Source organism: Glycine max, chromosome 11 (genome assembly GCF_000004515.6).
Source record: "Glycine max cultivar Williams 82 chromosome 11, Glycine_max_v4.0, whole genome shotgun sequence".
Taxonomy (NCBI): domain Eukaryota; kingdom Viridiplantae; phylum Streptophyta; class Magnoliopsida; order Fabales; family Fabaceae; genus Glycine; species Glycine max.
In genome coordinates this window covers 18,471,984-18,489,626 of record NC_038247.2, presented here as the reverse complement: position 1 = coordinate 18,489,626, position 17,643 = coordinate 18,471,984, and the positions used below count along the sequence as shown (strand labels likewise).

General features: G+C 33.6%; 2 protein-coding genes across 2 annotated transcripts; both read left to right on the top strand.

The window, feature by feature from the left end:
• The first annotated feature begins 6,211 nt into the window (after positions 1 to 6,211).
• LOC100796191 (disease resistance protein RUN1) lies at positions 6,212 to 11,154 on the top strand. Its single transcript, XM_006591104.4, has 5 exons — positions 6,212 to 6,772; positions 7,836 to 8,961; positions 9,168 to 9,422; positions 9,508 to 10,311; positions 10,421 to 11,154. The coding sequence occupies exons 1-5, from the start codon at positions 6,276 to 6,278 to the stop codon at positions 10,994 to 10,996; spliced, it is 3,258 nt and encodes a 1,085-aa protein (XP_006591167.1). The 5' UTR covers positions 6,212 to 6,275; the 3' UTR covers positions 10,997 to 11,154.
• A 4,809-nt stretch (positions 11,155 to 15,963) lies between these two features.
• LOC100795665 (protein FAR1-RELATED SEQUENCE 5-like) lies at positions 15,964 to 17,142 on the top strand. Its single transcript, XM_006591565.1, has 2 exons — positions 15,964 to 16,065; positions 16,153 to 17,142. Exons 1-2 carry the CDS (start codon positions 15,964 to 15,966, stop codon positions 17,140 to 17,142), a joined length of 1,092 nt encoding a protein of 363 aa, XP_006591628.1.
• Positions 17,143 to 17,643: the final 501 nt, after the last annotated feature.

Below are 17,643 nucleotides of genomic sequence, written 5' to 3'. Positions count from 1 at the left end.
AGAAAAAATATTACGAGTCGTTTCTTATATATAGGAACAATGTAGTAATATATAATTTTTAATATTTATAAAATAAATATTAATTATATTTTAAAAAAGATTAACATTTATTTTAAAATTAACTTTTTTATGAATTTTAACTTAAGAGATTTGAGAAAAAAGTATTTCTTTAATGATTTCTTTTTTTTTTTTGTTGCCATGTTTAAATGTCTAGAAGCAAAACCTCACATTTTAAAACTGTCACATACTCACATTTTTTATGAATAAATCTAAAATTTGGGTTGACAAAAGAAGTGCATTTGAATTATCTTAAACATACGCTTACAACCACTTTTATAGAGAAAAAAAATTAGGCTTTCAAATTTTAACTAATTAATGCTTCATGATATTTTTTACATACATTGATATATTGAAATACTTTAGTAATGTTGTCACCATTCAGTTATTTTCATTGTCATTGTTGCGATTACAATTTCACCATTACTATTGTCACTAAGTAACATTTTTTTTTAAGAAAAATATATTAATTTTTATTAAATATTTTATGTTATTTTTTTATAGAAAATAATAACAATAAAATTATGTTGGGTTAAATATTTTTGAGCCTTTAGTCTTGGGAAGTCCAATTAACTCTAAAAGCTGATAGGTTTTTTGAAAACCTAGCCTGCTCCTTACGCCATCTCTTTTTTGCTGTCTTCTTTGGAGACCATCCGTGAGAATTGCGAAGGGAGGAGAGAGAGAGGAAACATATAGGATCATTGTTTTGGCTGCTTTGCTTGGAGGAATGTATAATCAAGGTAAGGGGGAGTGAATTCTCTCTCTTCTTCTTTTGTTTTCTTCTCTTCTCTTCCATCATAGACAAGCTTTACAATCTTATGTTTATATGTATTGTGTGCTTAAATTCTCGGACAAACTGTGAATAGCCCAAAAGCACTTCCTATTTTTTGAAGTGGTGAATTTGATGTTTGGATGTTCTTAATGTTATCTTTTTTTCGCTAATTAAGGATTTTGACTAATTATGTTTAATTATATATGAGTAATACCTATAAGTTTTATATATATATATATATATATATATATATATATAAAAGATCCTGATTTGTAGTATAAATATATACATTTATTTAGTGACATGGCTACAACAATTTATTTTATATTGTAATTTCGTATATGATATATATTTACTTAAGTATACTTTAGAAATTAGTTTGTGATTCATGAGTCCAGAATTCTTACATTTAAAAATATGTACTCATATTATCATTATAGTATATATGTGTTTAGTGCAGTGATTATATATTTTTCATATATTTAGAAGCTTTGAAGTTAAGTATATTTTATTATTAGTATTATTATACATATAATTAAATACTTATATGATGTATTGCTTTCTATTGCAAATTGATGTCTATGATTTTGTACTGTTATTATCACATAATTTCAAAAGTTATTATTATGTTGGAATAAGAAAATATTATTATTTGATTTTATGCATGTATATTGTTCCCATAAATATTACTATGATACACAATGTTAATATTATGATCGATATTATGATTGAATGCATGATGTCTATGAATGAATGTGAATGCAATATGTGATGGTATGTGTAGGTGTTACAAAAATATTGGGAGAACGTAGTCCTCCCTGGATAGGAATCTTCAAGAGACTTTGAAAATAAACCATGTGTATATTATATGTGAACCATGCACCATGTTGTGCATATATATTTTGAAGTGAATGATGTTTATGAATTTAACTAGCGAGGTCATGAATGAGTTGATGTATGACTCTGACCATAAGAGTGCGACAATTTGGAATCTCCTTTAAGTTCATGTTGATCACATGTGTTAGGAAGAAGATGCAGGAAGACATCTCTCACGTAAAGTTGCATGCATGGATAAGTTGAGTCATGCCTTGTATGGACCAAGGGTTAGTTGGTTAGGTCGTTGGGTAGTTAGTTGCAGTAGTTACGAAACTGTTGCTAGAGTTTGTTAAACTCATTGTATAAAAGCTTGTCCCAGAACTGGAATAAAGAAGAAGAAATACATTTCGAGAATCATAGCTTAGTCAGGAGGTTCCTTGGCCTCGAATCAAGGAAAACGCGTCTCTCTCCGTTACTCTCACCTTCTTCCTCCTTTCTCCTCTAACCAGCGCATAACAATTGGTCCGACCTACCGCCCATGGCTGCCTCTACCCCTACTCCGGCTATGCCATAACACACCACCCTCCGCAGGAGCCATCCCTTCCGTCTCAGTTCCCACCCTCCCCTTATATACATCCAGCTCAATCCCTTGGGATTGATTTTGAGAGTACCCGGATCCACTTGCTAGCCTTGTGCGATACTCGGATGCCATGGTTTCCTTCTTCGGTGCAGCCACCACTACCGCCGCCGCCGCCGCTGCTGCCAACTATTGATTTTGCGAGTACCTAACATCGTATGTTCAGCTTGTTTAGTACCACCGCTCTGCAAATCGTGCCACCTTCCATGGATCCTATAACGCCAACGGCAATGCTGGAACATCAAAACACAGCTCCGTCCTCCTCCGCACAACCACCACCTACAACAGCACCCATGTCAGCTCCATCCTCCGCACAACCACCACCCACAACAGCACCCACGACAGTCGCACCCATGGCTCCGCTGCCACTTCCCCGCTTTCATACGACCAACCGCCACTTCCAGCTCAGTCGTTATCGCCACGACCATTGCCGCAAAATCCCTTACGGCAATGACACCATCTTGCTCCGCAACAATGCCATCAAGCATCAAATTCCTCCGTGCTTGGTTTGGATTCTTTTCGCCGTCAAGACTTGGCCTTGCTCCGTCTGTCATCGGCGACGACACCCGCCACCACATCCACCACCACCACCCCCGAAGCCACCGCCTCAACCACAATCATGGCTGGCACAGGCTGAGCTTCCATTTTACTCATGTTCTATTTTTCTGCATCCAACACCTTGAGGACAAGGTGTTTTTGATGGGGTAGGGAATGTTAGGAAGAAGATGCAGCAGGAAGACATCTCTCACGTAAAGCTGCATGCATGGATAGGTTGAGTCATGCCTTGTATGGACCAAGGGTTAGTTGGTTAGGTCGTTGGGTAGTTAGTTGCAGTAGTTACGAAACAGTTGCTAGAGTTTGTTAAACTCATTGTATAAAAGCTTGTCCTGAAACTGGAATAAAGAAGAAGAAATACATTTTGAGAATTATAGCTTAGTCAGGAGGTTCCTTGGCCTCGAATCAAGGAAAACGCGTCTCTCTCCGTTACTCTCACCTTCTTCCTCCTTTCTCCTCTAACCAACGCATAACAACATGGGTTGGAGTATCCTTACAAGGCCGTAACACCCTAATGCATTGTCGGTAGTGTCATCTCGATGAGAGTGATAGTGTCAAGTTGTCCATTGTGCGACAATCTATCGACTACATGGACTCCCAGGCTACATTCACAAAGTATTTTCAAAATGGTACCATATGCATGCAAATCCATAAGTTAAATGTGAATCATCTTGCATGTGTGTCTATGTGTATGAGACATTTGAAGTGGATGTTGTGTGTTTTTGTGATACAATTATTTATAATATATTTTTTCTTTTTATGTCTTCTTTGAGTTTTAAATGTTTGTGAGATATACCTCACTCTCCATTTGTTTATCTCATGTTTGTGTTTAGGTTGAATGTCACCCTTATAGATGAGACTTTATAAGGTCATGATGATGATGTTGGAGGAGAAGCTTAGACTTATGTTTATTGTCTTTTATTTTTAGTTTTATTTGGGACTCTAAAGCTCTGATGGGTTGTGAGATCGGGGATTGATTTATTTTTTTATGTTTATATTTTTTTATAACTAAATTAGTAATTTTCATTTCTTAAGTTTGATTATGTTTTAAGGAATTGTAAGATCAAATGTGAGCCAATATATTTTTGTTGACAATATTAATATTTATTTGAGTTTGAATTATTTGAGTTATGTATGTGATGACCTTTACTGCATGATTGTGAAAGTATTAAATTTAGTATTTTATTTTGAAATAAATTATTATTTGTTTATTTAATTGTTAGCTACACGATAGCGTTGTCGTCACCACCACCATTCCATCGCTACTACCGCCATCATTCCACTGCCTCCATCGTCATTGCTACTATTTCATCCACCATCACGGCACCACCCATAATTTTAAAAATCGAACCGACGATTGATTAGGTCAAGACATTGGGTCATTAGGTCAATGGTTGAACTATTGAGTCACTAATAGACCTGCATGACCTGATTTTATTAAAAAAATAATTAAATTTTATATCTAACTTTAATTGACTCGCATGACTCAACCCATGTTTCTTTCCTTGGGCGTGACCCGACCGGGTTCAGTAATCATTGATTTAACTCCAAACGTGACCAAATTATATTGGGTTACATCAATCTTATTGCGTGATTGATTTGATAGACAACTGGTCTCGACTAGAATAAATTTTGATCATCAAAAATTAAAGAATCACATAAATGATGTTGCCACAATAAGAAATATTTTTGTCATAGCAAAAAAGGAAAAAAGGACTCTTGATAAGATGAAAATAAATGAAGATTTGCTATAACCAATATGAGTCTCACCATAATAATTTTGTAAAGCTAAAGATCTTGAAATTAATAAAAATTTGCTCCAATGAGTTAACCTTTCGCTTCAACAAACAAGATGCTGAAGCATAATGATCAAGTTCAAGTTCCGGGTTCGTGTAAATAAAAAAATTAAGTGATAGTGCCGATCCAATTAGCACTTCTGGAAGATAATTAATTCAAACATAAAAATGTTCATTTGAACAACGAAAGTCATAAACGCGTATTTGACACTGATTTTTAACTGAAAGATCTTAGTAATGGGCACCTTGAAATTGCAGTTCAATCTCAGTGATAATTGTAATGGTTATATGTGATAAAATTAGCTAAAAAATAAAAAAAAATTAATTTGTTAAATTATACATGTCTGATAAAATTAGTTATTAAAATAATTAAAAAATATAAGATGATAAAAAATAATAAAATTACGATTTATTTTAAAAAATTAATCCATAAATTTGATATATATATCAAGTATAAAAATAAAATTTAAAAAATTAGAAATTAAAAATTAACATTTTTGAAAAAATACTTTAAATAACATTTCAAAAATATTAAAAATTACTAAAAAGAAAAATTGGAACAATCCAAATATAAGTTTAATTAACTCAGCAGTGTTTCAAAATTTTCCGCCTAAGGCGCAAGGAAATGCATCAACGAGTGCAATATATATATATATATATATATATATATATATATATATATATATATATATATATTTTGGGGTGTTCAAAGAAGCTTATTTTTCCATGGACTAGTGGACATATGACGTGTATGTATTCTGTAAGCTGTTTTTGGTGTATGTATTCTGTCGTTTGGAAAAAGCCGAAGCTTTCAAGTTTCACGGCAGGTTCACTGTCGAGCATTATGGGGTTATCTGATGTTTAAATATATAAACAACATAATTAGAAGTTTAGAACAACACGCAAATTAGCATTTACGGCATCTTCCGCGGGGTTTCTACTTTCTACACGGTCAACAACAATATAACCTTGATTATTTTAATCTTATTTATATTCTTTATATATTAATAATAAACTAAAAAATGTTGGTTGAATGTGGTGTTATAAAAATTGGTCCCATCATTAATTCCATCAATACTAAATTAATAGGTTAGATAATGTTTAACTACTGGATCACTTTTTGACTCAATTGACTTGAAATTAATATATATATATATATATATATATATATATATATATATATATATATATATATATATATATATATATATATATATATTACTTAATAAAACATGATTAATTTATATTTTATATTCCAAAATTCAGGTTAGATGAAATTATAAATATTATATAATTATTTATTATTATAAATTATTTTGTAGATATTATCATTAAATAACTTAAAAAATATTATTTTTCAAAATTAACATAAAAATTATCCATGATAATAAACAAATTAGATAAAAATATATAAAATACTTGAATATTAAATCATATCATAATTATAATAATTAGTTATTATATATTTATTCTTATTAAGATGAAAAACTAAAGTAACACATATATTAATCAATGATTAACTATTAATAATTTAATACCGGATAACTGAAAAAAAAAAAAAAAAGAATTGGCTATTAAAGAAGATATATGTGAAAAGAGAAAGATAGCAAAGATCGAGTGTAGCAAACATACGTTTCCGTGAATGGAAATGGAGCACAGAGTGATTCCGTTTTCCACGAGAGGGTGGAGGAGGACTTATGATGTTTTCCTCAGTTTTAGAGGAGAGGATACCCGTTTTGGTTTCACTGGTCATCTCTACAACACTTTACGTCATAGAGGGATCAACACTTTCATGGATGATGAGGCGCTTGAGAGAGGAGAACAAATATCAGAAGCCATTTTCAAAGCAATTGAAGAGTCTGGGAAAGCCATCGTTGTGTTCTCGAAAAACTATGCATCCTCAACATGGTGCCTTGAAGAACTTGTCAAAATCCTCAGTTGTATGAAAACTAAGGAACTTAAAGTTTATCCACTATTTTACAACGTGGATCCATCTGAGGTACGGTACCAGAGAGCAAGTTATGGTCAGCAATTGGCTAAGCATGAAATCAAAATGAAGTATAGCAAACAGAAGGTGCAAAACTGGAGGCTGGCTCTGCATGAAGCTGCCAATCTTGTAGGGTGGCATTTTAAAGATGGGTACACCTATAACACTCTTGTCCCTCTTTTCTTTTTGCTTAAGTCTTTACTATTTATGACTTAAATATATTTTAAGTTTCTGATAAATAAAAAATTTTAGTTTGAGTTTCTAATAATTTTTTTTTTGTTGTTTTGAGTTCTTAATATATTGAAATTTTTGTTTTAAGTTCTTACCATCAATTAAGTGATATGTGTTATTTTACAAATTGATTTTTCTAAAGCTATTAATGTTTATGATGGTGCCATATCATCACTTAATTGATGACAGAAACTCAAAACAACAAAAAATATTTATTGGAGACTCGGAACAAAATTTAGTCATTTATGATGATCTTAAACATATTTAGGCCTTTATTTATTTATTTATTTATTTTGTTATAATTAATATCTTTGAAAATTTAGTCATGAAGAGTCAGCTAATGGGATAAGACTTCTGTTTGTTATATTTAACATGGAAGATGGAAAATGATCTCATGGTAAATAATATTTCAGAAAATCGTCACTTTAATTGAGTCAAATGATGTCATGTAAACATGTAATATATGTAGCTGATCTCACCTGGTGAGAAAAGGCTTTTGCTGTTGTTGTTGAAGATGGAAAATGAAATACACCCCTTGTTCATGAATTGTGATTATAGTTGCATATACAGGAGAAATTATTTATGTTCAATTAAAATTTAGTAACTCTTAATATTCCTATTCATGTACTTCTCCTTACCCTCTGCTTAAAAGCTTCTTCCAACCATACCATGAAACATTTGAACAAAAGGAAGTAAAGATGGAAAATGAAATACACCCCTTAAGACTACATATAGTTGCATATATAGGAAAATTATTTATGTTGAATTAACATTTAAACAAAAGGAAGTAGCCTTCATTCTTGATTTCTTTCCTTTCCTTCTCTTTTACCTTCACTTAAAAGCTTCCAACGATACCATTAATGAAGAAGTAACTTTTTTCTTTTCAACAATTGTCTATCAAGCTTCTTTGTTTATTTGTAATAAATGAAACTTGTCATGATGGATTTAATTTGAGTATCCACATTTTTTTTTGCAATTTCACAGACATGGATATGAATATGAATTTATCACACGGATTGTTGACGTGGTGGGCATATCAAAACCCAATCTTTTGCCTGTTGATGAATATCTAGTTGGAATTGAGTCACGTATACCTAAAATAATATTCCGTTTGCAAATGACTGATCCCACTGTCATCATGGTGGGGATATGTGGAGTTAGTGGAATTGGTAAAACCACTCTTGCTCAAGCTTTGTATAATCACATCAGCCCACAATTTGAAGGTTCATGCTTTCTCAATGATGTTAGAGGAAGTTCAGCCAAATATGGGTTAGCATATCTGCAAGAGGGAATTCTTTCTGATATAGCTGGTGAGAATATCAAAGTGGATAATGAGCACAAAGGAATTCCAATCCTGATTAGGAAGTTGCACGGCAAAAGGGTTCTTTTGATACTTGATAATGTGGACAAGCTGGAGCAATTGGAGTATTTAGCAGGAGAATGCAATTGGTTTGGTTTGGGCAGTAGAATTATCATAACTAGCAGGTGTAAAGATGTTCTAGCTGCTCATGGAGTTGAAAATATATATGATGTACCTACGTTAGGATATTATGAAGCTGTGCAACTTTTAAGTTCCAAGGTAACCACGGGACCTGTACCTGATTATTATAATGCCATTTGGGAACGTGCAGTTCACTGTTCCCATGGCCTTCCATTGGTTTTGAAGGATATTGGTTCTGATTTGTCAGAAAAAATGAATGTTATTGGTTCTGATTTATCATGGCCTTCAATTGATGAATTGGGGATTGCACTAGAAAGATATGAACGAGTTTGTGATGGAGAAATTCAGAGTATACTTAAAGTGAGTTATGATAGTTTGAATGAATGTGAGAAGAAAATTTTCCTTGACATTGCATGTTTCTTCATTGGAGAGCCAGTATCATATGTTGAGGAAATACTATCAGCTATTGGTTTCAATCCACAACATAGTATCAACAGACTTATCGATAGATCTCTCCTATCTATCGATTCCAGTGGAAGGTTGATGATGCATGACCATATAAAAGACATGGCCATGAAAATAGTGCAACAGGAAGCACCCCTGCATCCAGAAAAACGAAGTAGATTATGGTGCCCTCAAGATGTTCTTCAAGTTTTAAATGAAAATGAGGTAAGAGCTACATTCACTGGTTTTATGTTGTTAGATAATGAAGATATGAGAAACAAGCCTTTATGTTACCTCTAATTTAACATTTATTATGTTAGCATATACTAGTATGCTTTTCCGTTTATAATTTGAATTTACATGTATAAGTGTTTCTCTATGAAATTTGGTATGTACAGTTAGTTGTATTTAACTTATTCTTGCTTTCAAAGGGATCTGATAAAATTGAAGTTATGATGTTGGTTGACTTACCACGAGGAAATGATGTACTGAAGTTGAGTGACAAAGCCTTCAAAAATATGAAAAGCCTGAGAATGTTAATTATTAAGGATGCCATATATTCTGGAATCCCCCAACATCTCTCAAATAGCTTGAGAGTTCTGATATGGAGTGGATATCCTTCAGGATGCTTACCACCTGATTTTGTCAAAGTGCCTTCTGATTGTCTCATTTTGAACAATTTCAAGGTATGTAGCTATATCAAATTGTTCCTCTGACCTTGAATAATAGTCTCAAGTTTATTGTCTAATTGTTGTACTCTTCTGTTTACAGAATATGGAGTGTTTGACTAAAATGGATTTCACTGATTGTGAATTTTTGTCAGAAGTACCTGACATTTCTGGAATCCCAGACTTAAGGATATTGTATCTAGATAATTGTATAAATTTGATTAAGATTCACGATTCTGTTGGATTTCTTGGTAATCTTGAAGAGCTAACTACGATAGGATGCACTAGTCTAAAAATAATTCCATCAGCATTCAAGTTGGCATCTCTTAGAGAGCTCTCTTTCTCTGAGTGCTTGAGACTTGTGAGGTTTCCAGAAATATTGTGTGAGATAGAAAATTTGAAGTATCTCAACTTGTGGCAAACTGCCATAGAGGAATTACCATTCTCTATTGGAAATCTTAGAGGGCTTGAATCTTTAAATCTAATGGAATGTGCTAGGCTTGATAAGCTACCCAGTAGCATTTTTGCACTACCAAGACTTCAGGAAATTCAAGCTGACTCGTGTAGAGGGTTTGACATTTCTATTGAATGTGAAGATCATGGACAACCGAGATTATCTGCTTCTCCAAACATTGTTCATCTGTATCTGAGCTCTTGCAACTTAACAACTGAACATCTTGTTATATGTCTCAGTGGTTTTGCCAATGTGGTATATTTGGACATATCTTACAATAGTTTTACGGTCCTTCCAGCATGCATTAAAGAATGTATCAATTTGAAGACTCTTCTGCTAAGCAATTGCAACCAACTTCAAGATATTTTAGTCATTCCCTCTAAATTAGAAGACATAGATGCATTAAACTGCACATCTTTGACATCTCAATCATCAAGTGTACTATTGAGCCAGGTTATATTCTTTAATGCTTCTTGTTTGAGTTTTCTTTTGTTAATTAATCTGTTTATTTTGTGAATCCTTTGCTCTTTCAAAATATTTTTCCTTATTTTTGTGTGATCAGGCATTTCATGGAACTGGGCAGAAAACTGTAATTCTTCCAGGTTTAAGGATTCCAGAATGGTTTGATCATTGCAGCAGTGAAAGATCCATAACCTTTTGGGGCCGTGAGAGATTCCCAAGGATTTGTGTGTGTGTTTCTTTTGGAATGCTCGAAAATTCACTGCACCACCATTTTCAAGTTACATTCTGTATAGTCATCAATGGCCACAAAAGGATATTGTCCAACCGTTGTTACGATTGGTCAGTTCAGACAGATCATGTGTGGCTTTTTGATCTAACTGCCCTTGTTAGTTATGAAGATCTCAGAGGAACATTGGTGAAGAGTGACTGGAATCATGTGGAGATTGAAATGGAATGGAATTGCTGTATACAAGGTGACCATGGGCCAACAAGAATGGCTATTGTGAAATGGTATGGAATTCACGTATACAGGCAGGAAAGTAAAATGGAGGATATTTCTTTCACAAATCCCAAAAATCTACAAGAAAATATTACAAGTAAAAGGGTTGGTACTGAGGTTTTGGATTCATCAGAGAAAAGCCAAAAGAAGTTGAAAGCAATTTCTCAGTGGGATTGATTCCATTCCTGATTGTAGAAATCTGCTTTCAGAATCAATGGATTTCTGTCTGAAAAGTGTTTGGTTTCATGTTTCAACTTATGAGTCTAACTCAATCCTACAAAATCAATTTGTAATGTAAGAATTGCTCTCCATTTATATAGTTTATTTTGTTACAATCTTTAGTCGATGTGAGACTTTCAACACACTCTCTCTATCTTGGAATGATCACAATTTAGGTGATTTTTCCAATAGCTTCAAAACACACTAATGACCTATTAGGATACAAGTCATAAGTGCTTTTAAGAACTTCTCAACTGAAAATATATAGTTTTTTTAGTAGAGAAACTCTCACTTCTAGCTTCATATCCAAATAGGCCCCTTAGTCACACTTTCCTAAATGTACTCTGAATCACGATTTCCTAAGTATATACAGAATATATTTACTCACTTTCACAATGCCCCCTCAAGTTGAAGCATGATAGTGGCAAAAGCCCAACTTGTCAAGAAGAAATTCAAACTATCAGCCGAAGAGCTTTGATAAAAATTTCTACAAGTTGGTTGTATGTGTGAAAATGCATTGGAGTAATAGTCTACTTCAATATGTTTTGTGCATTCCTGAAACACCACATTAACAACATATCATTAGCAACTTGACTATCACAAAAATAGTCTTATAGGCTGAGGGTGTGACACTTTCAAGTCGTGCAAGATATCTGAGTCACTTTAACTCACATGTTGCGGTAGCAATAAATTGATACTCAGTCTCTGCTAATGAACGAGAAACAGTTGCAATAAATCGGTACTTCTTTGTCTTCCCATATACAGGAGAGTATAGCTTCGTGTATCACATTCATAGGTTTTCTTACAATTGAGGAATTTGACAAGTTCAAGGCACCATGTTGTGGAAGCCTAACTTTTTGAGAGCACAACGATGGTCATCCTAGACTCTTAAATTGCTTTGAAAATGGTGTCTGAAACAGTGAAATTTGTTCTCCTCTCTTAAGAACTTCATCATCCATGAAAGTGTTATAATCCCCCTTTGGTACAAAGCATGGTAGAGATGACTAGTGAATCCAAAGCAGGTATCATAAGTCCACCCACTCACGGAAAAAGGAAGAAGCACTCTTTGCTTCATTTCCATACACGTACGTTTGGCAAAATCAGAGGACAACTTTCGCCTTTACAAGAGAGCTTGTCAGCTTTAAAAAATGCATTAGGCTATAATAAAAAGAAAAGTTTATTACAAGAGACTTTATTAATCTCATGCAATTACTTAAGACACATTTTCTTATTAAAACAAAAAATCCTAATCAACTCATTTATATGTCTATTGGGTCAAAATTTTGGTGTGTTACAGGTAAAAAATCTTTATTGAGGGAACCCCAAACAACTGCTACATATCAAAAGGGAGAAAGATGACAGAGTGAGCATGATAAAAATCTATGCAAACAATTTAAGAAATACAATAAAAAGAAAAGTTGAAGTGAAATTGAATTTAGATGCAAATAAAAGGCTCATGCCAGAAGTTCAAAATTCTACAAGGAGATATGTCTACTGAATTGAGTAAAGGAGGATACTTGTGAGGAATCCAAAGAAAAGAAAAAAAGAAAGAAAAAAAGGCACGCACATAGCAAAGGAAAGAAGGTGAACATATGCAAAGTATGAAGCAACCCGAATTCATTGGTGAGATTTTTTGCTAAAAGAAAAAGGGTTTTAGGTTTGGATTTGTACATGCGAGTCTTTTTTTCCCTACAGGATGCACCCACCAGTGTATTATGTAAATAAATAAGAATAAAAATAAAAGAGTAAAAACACACCATTGTATTACAAAATACATAAAAAATTAAATAAACAAATAAGTCCCAACTTAAAACAAATGCATGTTTTTATTTCAAATACACTATTCTTATATGGAAACAATTAATAATTTTTTTTTGAAATTTGAATAGTGGTTGATTTAAATAAATTATAATTAGAATAATTAAATTTAAGATATCAAAGATAAAAGGATATGCAGATGAAAATGATTAATGATTTTCTTCATTTGTCTGAAATTTCCATAATAATTAATAAAATTTGAAGAAAAATAATTTATTAGATCTAATAAATGCCTTAATATATAACTCTTCATACAAATTTTTAGAGTAAATAGGCATTTTGGTTCCTGACTTTTGACCCCTTTGGCAAATTAGTCCCTATCTTTTTGAAATGTAAAAAATAGTCCCTATCTTTGCATAAGTTTTGAAAAATAGTCATTGCTGTTAGTAAGGTGCATTGTCGACAATTTTAGTGTCACATAGACTATCCAATGTGACAAATTGTCCCAAATTGTGACATGTAGACTGGACCTTGATGCAAAATTTAAAAAGTTGTCAAATATTTTCTTCTTCACTTGCTTCTTTTTCCTCAAATTAGGGTTTCTAAAGCATGTCTCCTCATCTTCATCATCACTACTAATGGGGTTTTTGAGCTCCTCTAAATGATAATCATCTGTTTCATATTCAACTTCAACTTCCTTCCTCATACAAGAGAAGTCTGTAAACCACTCATCCTAGTCATTGTCATCTTCATCATCAGGATTACCAACCTTTTTCTCCTTATCACCACCAACATCTTTCTCTTCACCACCACCAAAGTCTCTCTCTTCACCACCACCAACGTCCACATTAATACCTTTCTCTCCACCACCAACATCTGCATCAATGGTGACCAAGTACAAATAAATTATATTAATCAATTATTAACATTAAATTCCAAAATAATTCAAAATTATGCTAACCATGTTGGACCAAGTAGAGATCAATTAAGATTTACCTTCCTCATGGCCAGCAACAGGTACATCATCTAAATCATCCTCATTACTAGCTTTTGGAATTGGATGACATTTCAAGTCCAACATCAGTGGGACTTCTTCTGGAATTGGATCTACTTCATGATGAAAATAAACGTTTATCTCATTCTCATTTTCCAAAGCATCCTTCACTAAGTATAATATATCTCCATCTGTTGTACAACTCATTAACCCATGATTAAAATCTAAGTCCTTATCAATCAACCAAAAACAATCTCCTATCCTGCTATACTTCTTACATGCTTGCACCAGATCACATAGGATAAATGTGTTCATGTAATCTGCAGATATATCCTCCCAAACGTCAAATTTTTTGCCTATATATTCAACATTTCCATCACTGGCACGTGGAGTAAATCTTCCTCCATGGTGCAATATTAAAGTTATCTTGACATCCATTCTACACAATCAGAAACCACAAACAATGTCATATATTAGGAAATAAAAAACCTAACTCAAACATAGGCACATCACACAACAAAATGCAATGTCATGTATAAAAATAGAGCATCATAAATTAAAATAATAAAGGACCATAAAACAGAGTAACAATGAATCCATGCTATATCAAAACCCTTCAATATATAAAAGCCCAAAAATACAAGAGAATGTAAATTGTTCTTCATCAAACCTTAATCAACACATCACAATGATTTATATGAATGAAGAGCAAAACAACGAGCTGGTTCACCAAGACAAAGACCAAAACGAAAAACAAAAATGCGAAAACACAAAACAACCACAAAATAAAACCCCTCGCGCAACAGGGCGATGAACACGAAAACAAAAGTGACAACGTAAACGACTGCAAATGAAAATGATAACGTACATTATGCGAACCTGAAGCAACAATGAAAACGAACACATAAAAATTTCAAACGATAACGTACATGACGTGAACCTGGGTGAAGAGCGAAGCGCGAAGAGTGGCAATGACCAACAAATGCCGAGAAACGTTCACTACTGGCGGAGGGAGGGATTGATGATGAGAACGAGGGAGACCACGACTCGAAAATGGAGGGAATACAAAGAGACGTTCTTGGATCACAGTGAAAAAACCCAATGCAATTGTAGTCTAAGGCAGTGAAACCGTTTTGGGGAAAATGGGTTTACTTAATTTTTGAATGGTTTTTATCCTAACTTATCATAATTTTTCAATTCAGTCCAAAGACTTGCAACATGAGTTTGCTTACATGGACAAAGACTTGCCACATAGACATATGACTAATAGTGGAAATTGGATTTTAACGGTAGAGACTTATTTGCATAACGGATGTAAAGATAGAGACTATTTTTTACATTTTAAAAAGATAAGGACTAATTTGCAAAAGGGGCCAAAAGTTAGGGACCAAAATGCCTATTATATATGGAGGAACAATATTATTGGAATCTACTGGGTCCAAAAATCTGGTCGAACACAGTGAGGAATGTGATGGACATGAAAGCAAACATGGGTTCATTTGTAACTGCTCTTAAAGAAAAATATGTTTGGGTGATGAATGTAGTACCTCGTGATGGGCCAAACACACTTAAGCTTGGGGAATTGCTAGGGGCACCCAACATTTTTGCTGGGGCACACAACAAATTTCCTAAATGCCGAAAATACCCTTATGGTATTTTCGGTTATAAATAGCAGTAGGATTTTTTTTATTTCCGCAGCACCATTTTTTCCGCAAAATTTCCGTAAGTCAGTGTACGTCGCTTCCATTTAGGGTCGTTTGGAAGCATATTTGTTCTCCGGTGGTGTACGTGCATTGGTGAGGAGTATACGGTGGATTTTGGTTAGTTTTCGTTGCCGAAGAAGAAGAGGTACGCGAAAAACTTACAGATTGGTGATCCGTATGACCCATACAGATTTTTTTTTTGTTTTTAATTGTTAAATTAATTATTAATAATTTAGTTAATTTGTGTTTTTAGTAATTTTGTAATATTACATTGCTTAAAAATGAATATAATAATGATTAATAATTAAGTAAATTTATATGAGAAAGATTATGTATTTAATGTTTTTCATTGGAGGATGTATTTATTAGATTTATATGACATTTTAATGAAAAAGTCCTGTAAAATATTTATTGTGTAAATAGTTATATTTGTGTGAATTGAATTTGAATTTGTTAAATGGTTTATTAAGATGGATGAAGACCAATGGATGTATGATAGTATCATGTCTGAAGAAGTTGAAATGAATGTTGAAAATGAGGAAGATGTTGGCGTTAAAGTTGATTGCTCTGAGGTATTTGTGCAATTTTTTGTTGTTGGTACAATAATTATATTACATAGATGTTTACTCATGGCAAACCTGATTTGAATTGTGCTGTAGTTGTTTGGTAGTCGTGAGGAAGTTTTACAATGGGCTCAATTGTTGGTTCATGACATCGGGTTTGTTGCCGTTATAATGAGGTTCGACACCAATACCGGTGTTCGAGGAAGAGCCTCATTTCTGTTGATAACTTGTGAAAGGAGTGGGCAGTATAGGCCTAAGAAACATAATTTGGTAAGAGCATGCACTGGCAGTAGAAAATGTGAATGCCCGTTTAAGTTGCATGCGAAGCCAGTTTCGGGAGGAGACGGCTGGATGGTGAAGTTAATTTGTGGGATTCACAATCACGAAATGGCAAAGTCATTGGTTGGGCATCCATATGCAGGTCGACTGACAAAGGATGTGAAGAATGTTGTTGTTGATATGACGAAGTCCATGGTGAAGCCAAGAAATATTTTGTTGATGTTGAAGGAGCACGATGACAACAATTATAAAACAATCAAACAAATTTACAATGCCAGACATGCTTACCGTTCTTCCATAAAAAGGAGTAACACCGAAATGCAACAATTGATGATCCTGCTTGATCGAGATCAGTATATTCACTGGCATAGGGTGAAGGATGATAATGTTGTACGTGACTTGTTTTGGAGTCATCCCGATGCAATAAAGTTAACCAATTCTTGTAATTTGGTTTTCTTGATCGACAATACCTATAAAACAAATAGGTACAAATTGTCGTTGCTTGATATTGTTGGTGTTACACCAATAGGAATGACATTCTCCGCTGGTTTTGCTTACTTGGAAGGAGAACGTCTTAATAATGTTGTTTGGGCTCTAGAGCGGTTTTGGTGTCTTTTCATGAGAGCTGATGCACTCCCCGGGGTTATTATGATTGACAAAGATTTTTCTTTGATGAATGCAGTGAAAACTGTATTCCTAAATGCTACGAACTTGCTATGTCGGTTCCACATTGACAAGAATGTCAAAGCAAAGTGCAAAACCCTGGTTGCTCAAAAGAATGCATGGGATTATGTGATGGAGGCTTGAGGGAGTTTGGTTGACTGTCCCAATGAGAGTTCTTTTGATGAGTACCTTAAAAACTTTGAAATGGCTTGCTCTCCGTGGCCTATGTTTATGGACTATGTGTGTTAAACATTGGTCATTCCACACAAAGAAAGATTTGTGAAAGCATGGACAAACAAAGTGATGCATCTAGGAAACACAACCACTAACAAGTATGAATATTGATTTTTGTTTGTTTTCATTTGTTGAAGTGAATATTTAAATGACAATTATGCGATTGTTTACATGTTTTTGTATATTTCATCTGTAAGGTTGAGAGTGCTCATTGGTCACTAAAGAGACTCCTACAAATCTCTGTTGGTGAGATATGCAGTGTTTGGGAGGCATTGAATAATATGATGACACTTTAACACACCCAGATTAAAGCATCTTTCGAGACAAGCATGCACGTGGTTGGACATGTGTTTAAAGTAACCTTGTACAAAAAACTATTTGGCATGGTATCAAGGTATGCTTTAAATGAAA

Coding starts and splice junctions, on each gene's coding strand:
- LOC100796191 (XM_006591104.4), top strand. CDS start 6,276: ATGGAAATGGAGCACAGAGTGATTCCGTTTTCCACGAGAGGGTGGAGG. Junction 8,962..9,167: donor AAGTTTTAAATGAAAATGAG/GTAAGAGCTACA, acceptor TTGCTTTCAAAG/GGATCTGATAAAATTGAAGT. Junction 9,423..9,507: donor TCATTTTGAACAATTTCAAG/GTATGTAGCTAT, acceptor TTCTGTTTACAG/AATATGGAGTGTTTGACTAA.
- LOC100795665 (XM_006591565.1), top strand. CDS start 15,964: ATGGATGAAGACCAATGGATGTATGATAGTATCATGTCTGAAGAAGTT. Junction 16,066..16,152: donor TTAAAGTTGATTGCTCTGAG/GTATTTGTGCAA, acceptor ATTGTGCTGTAG/TTGTTTGGTAGTCGTGAGGA.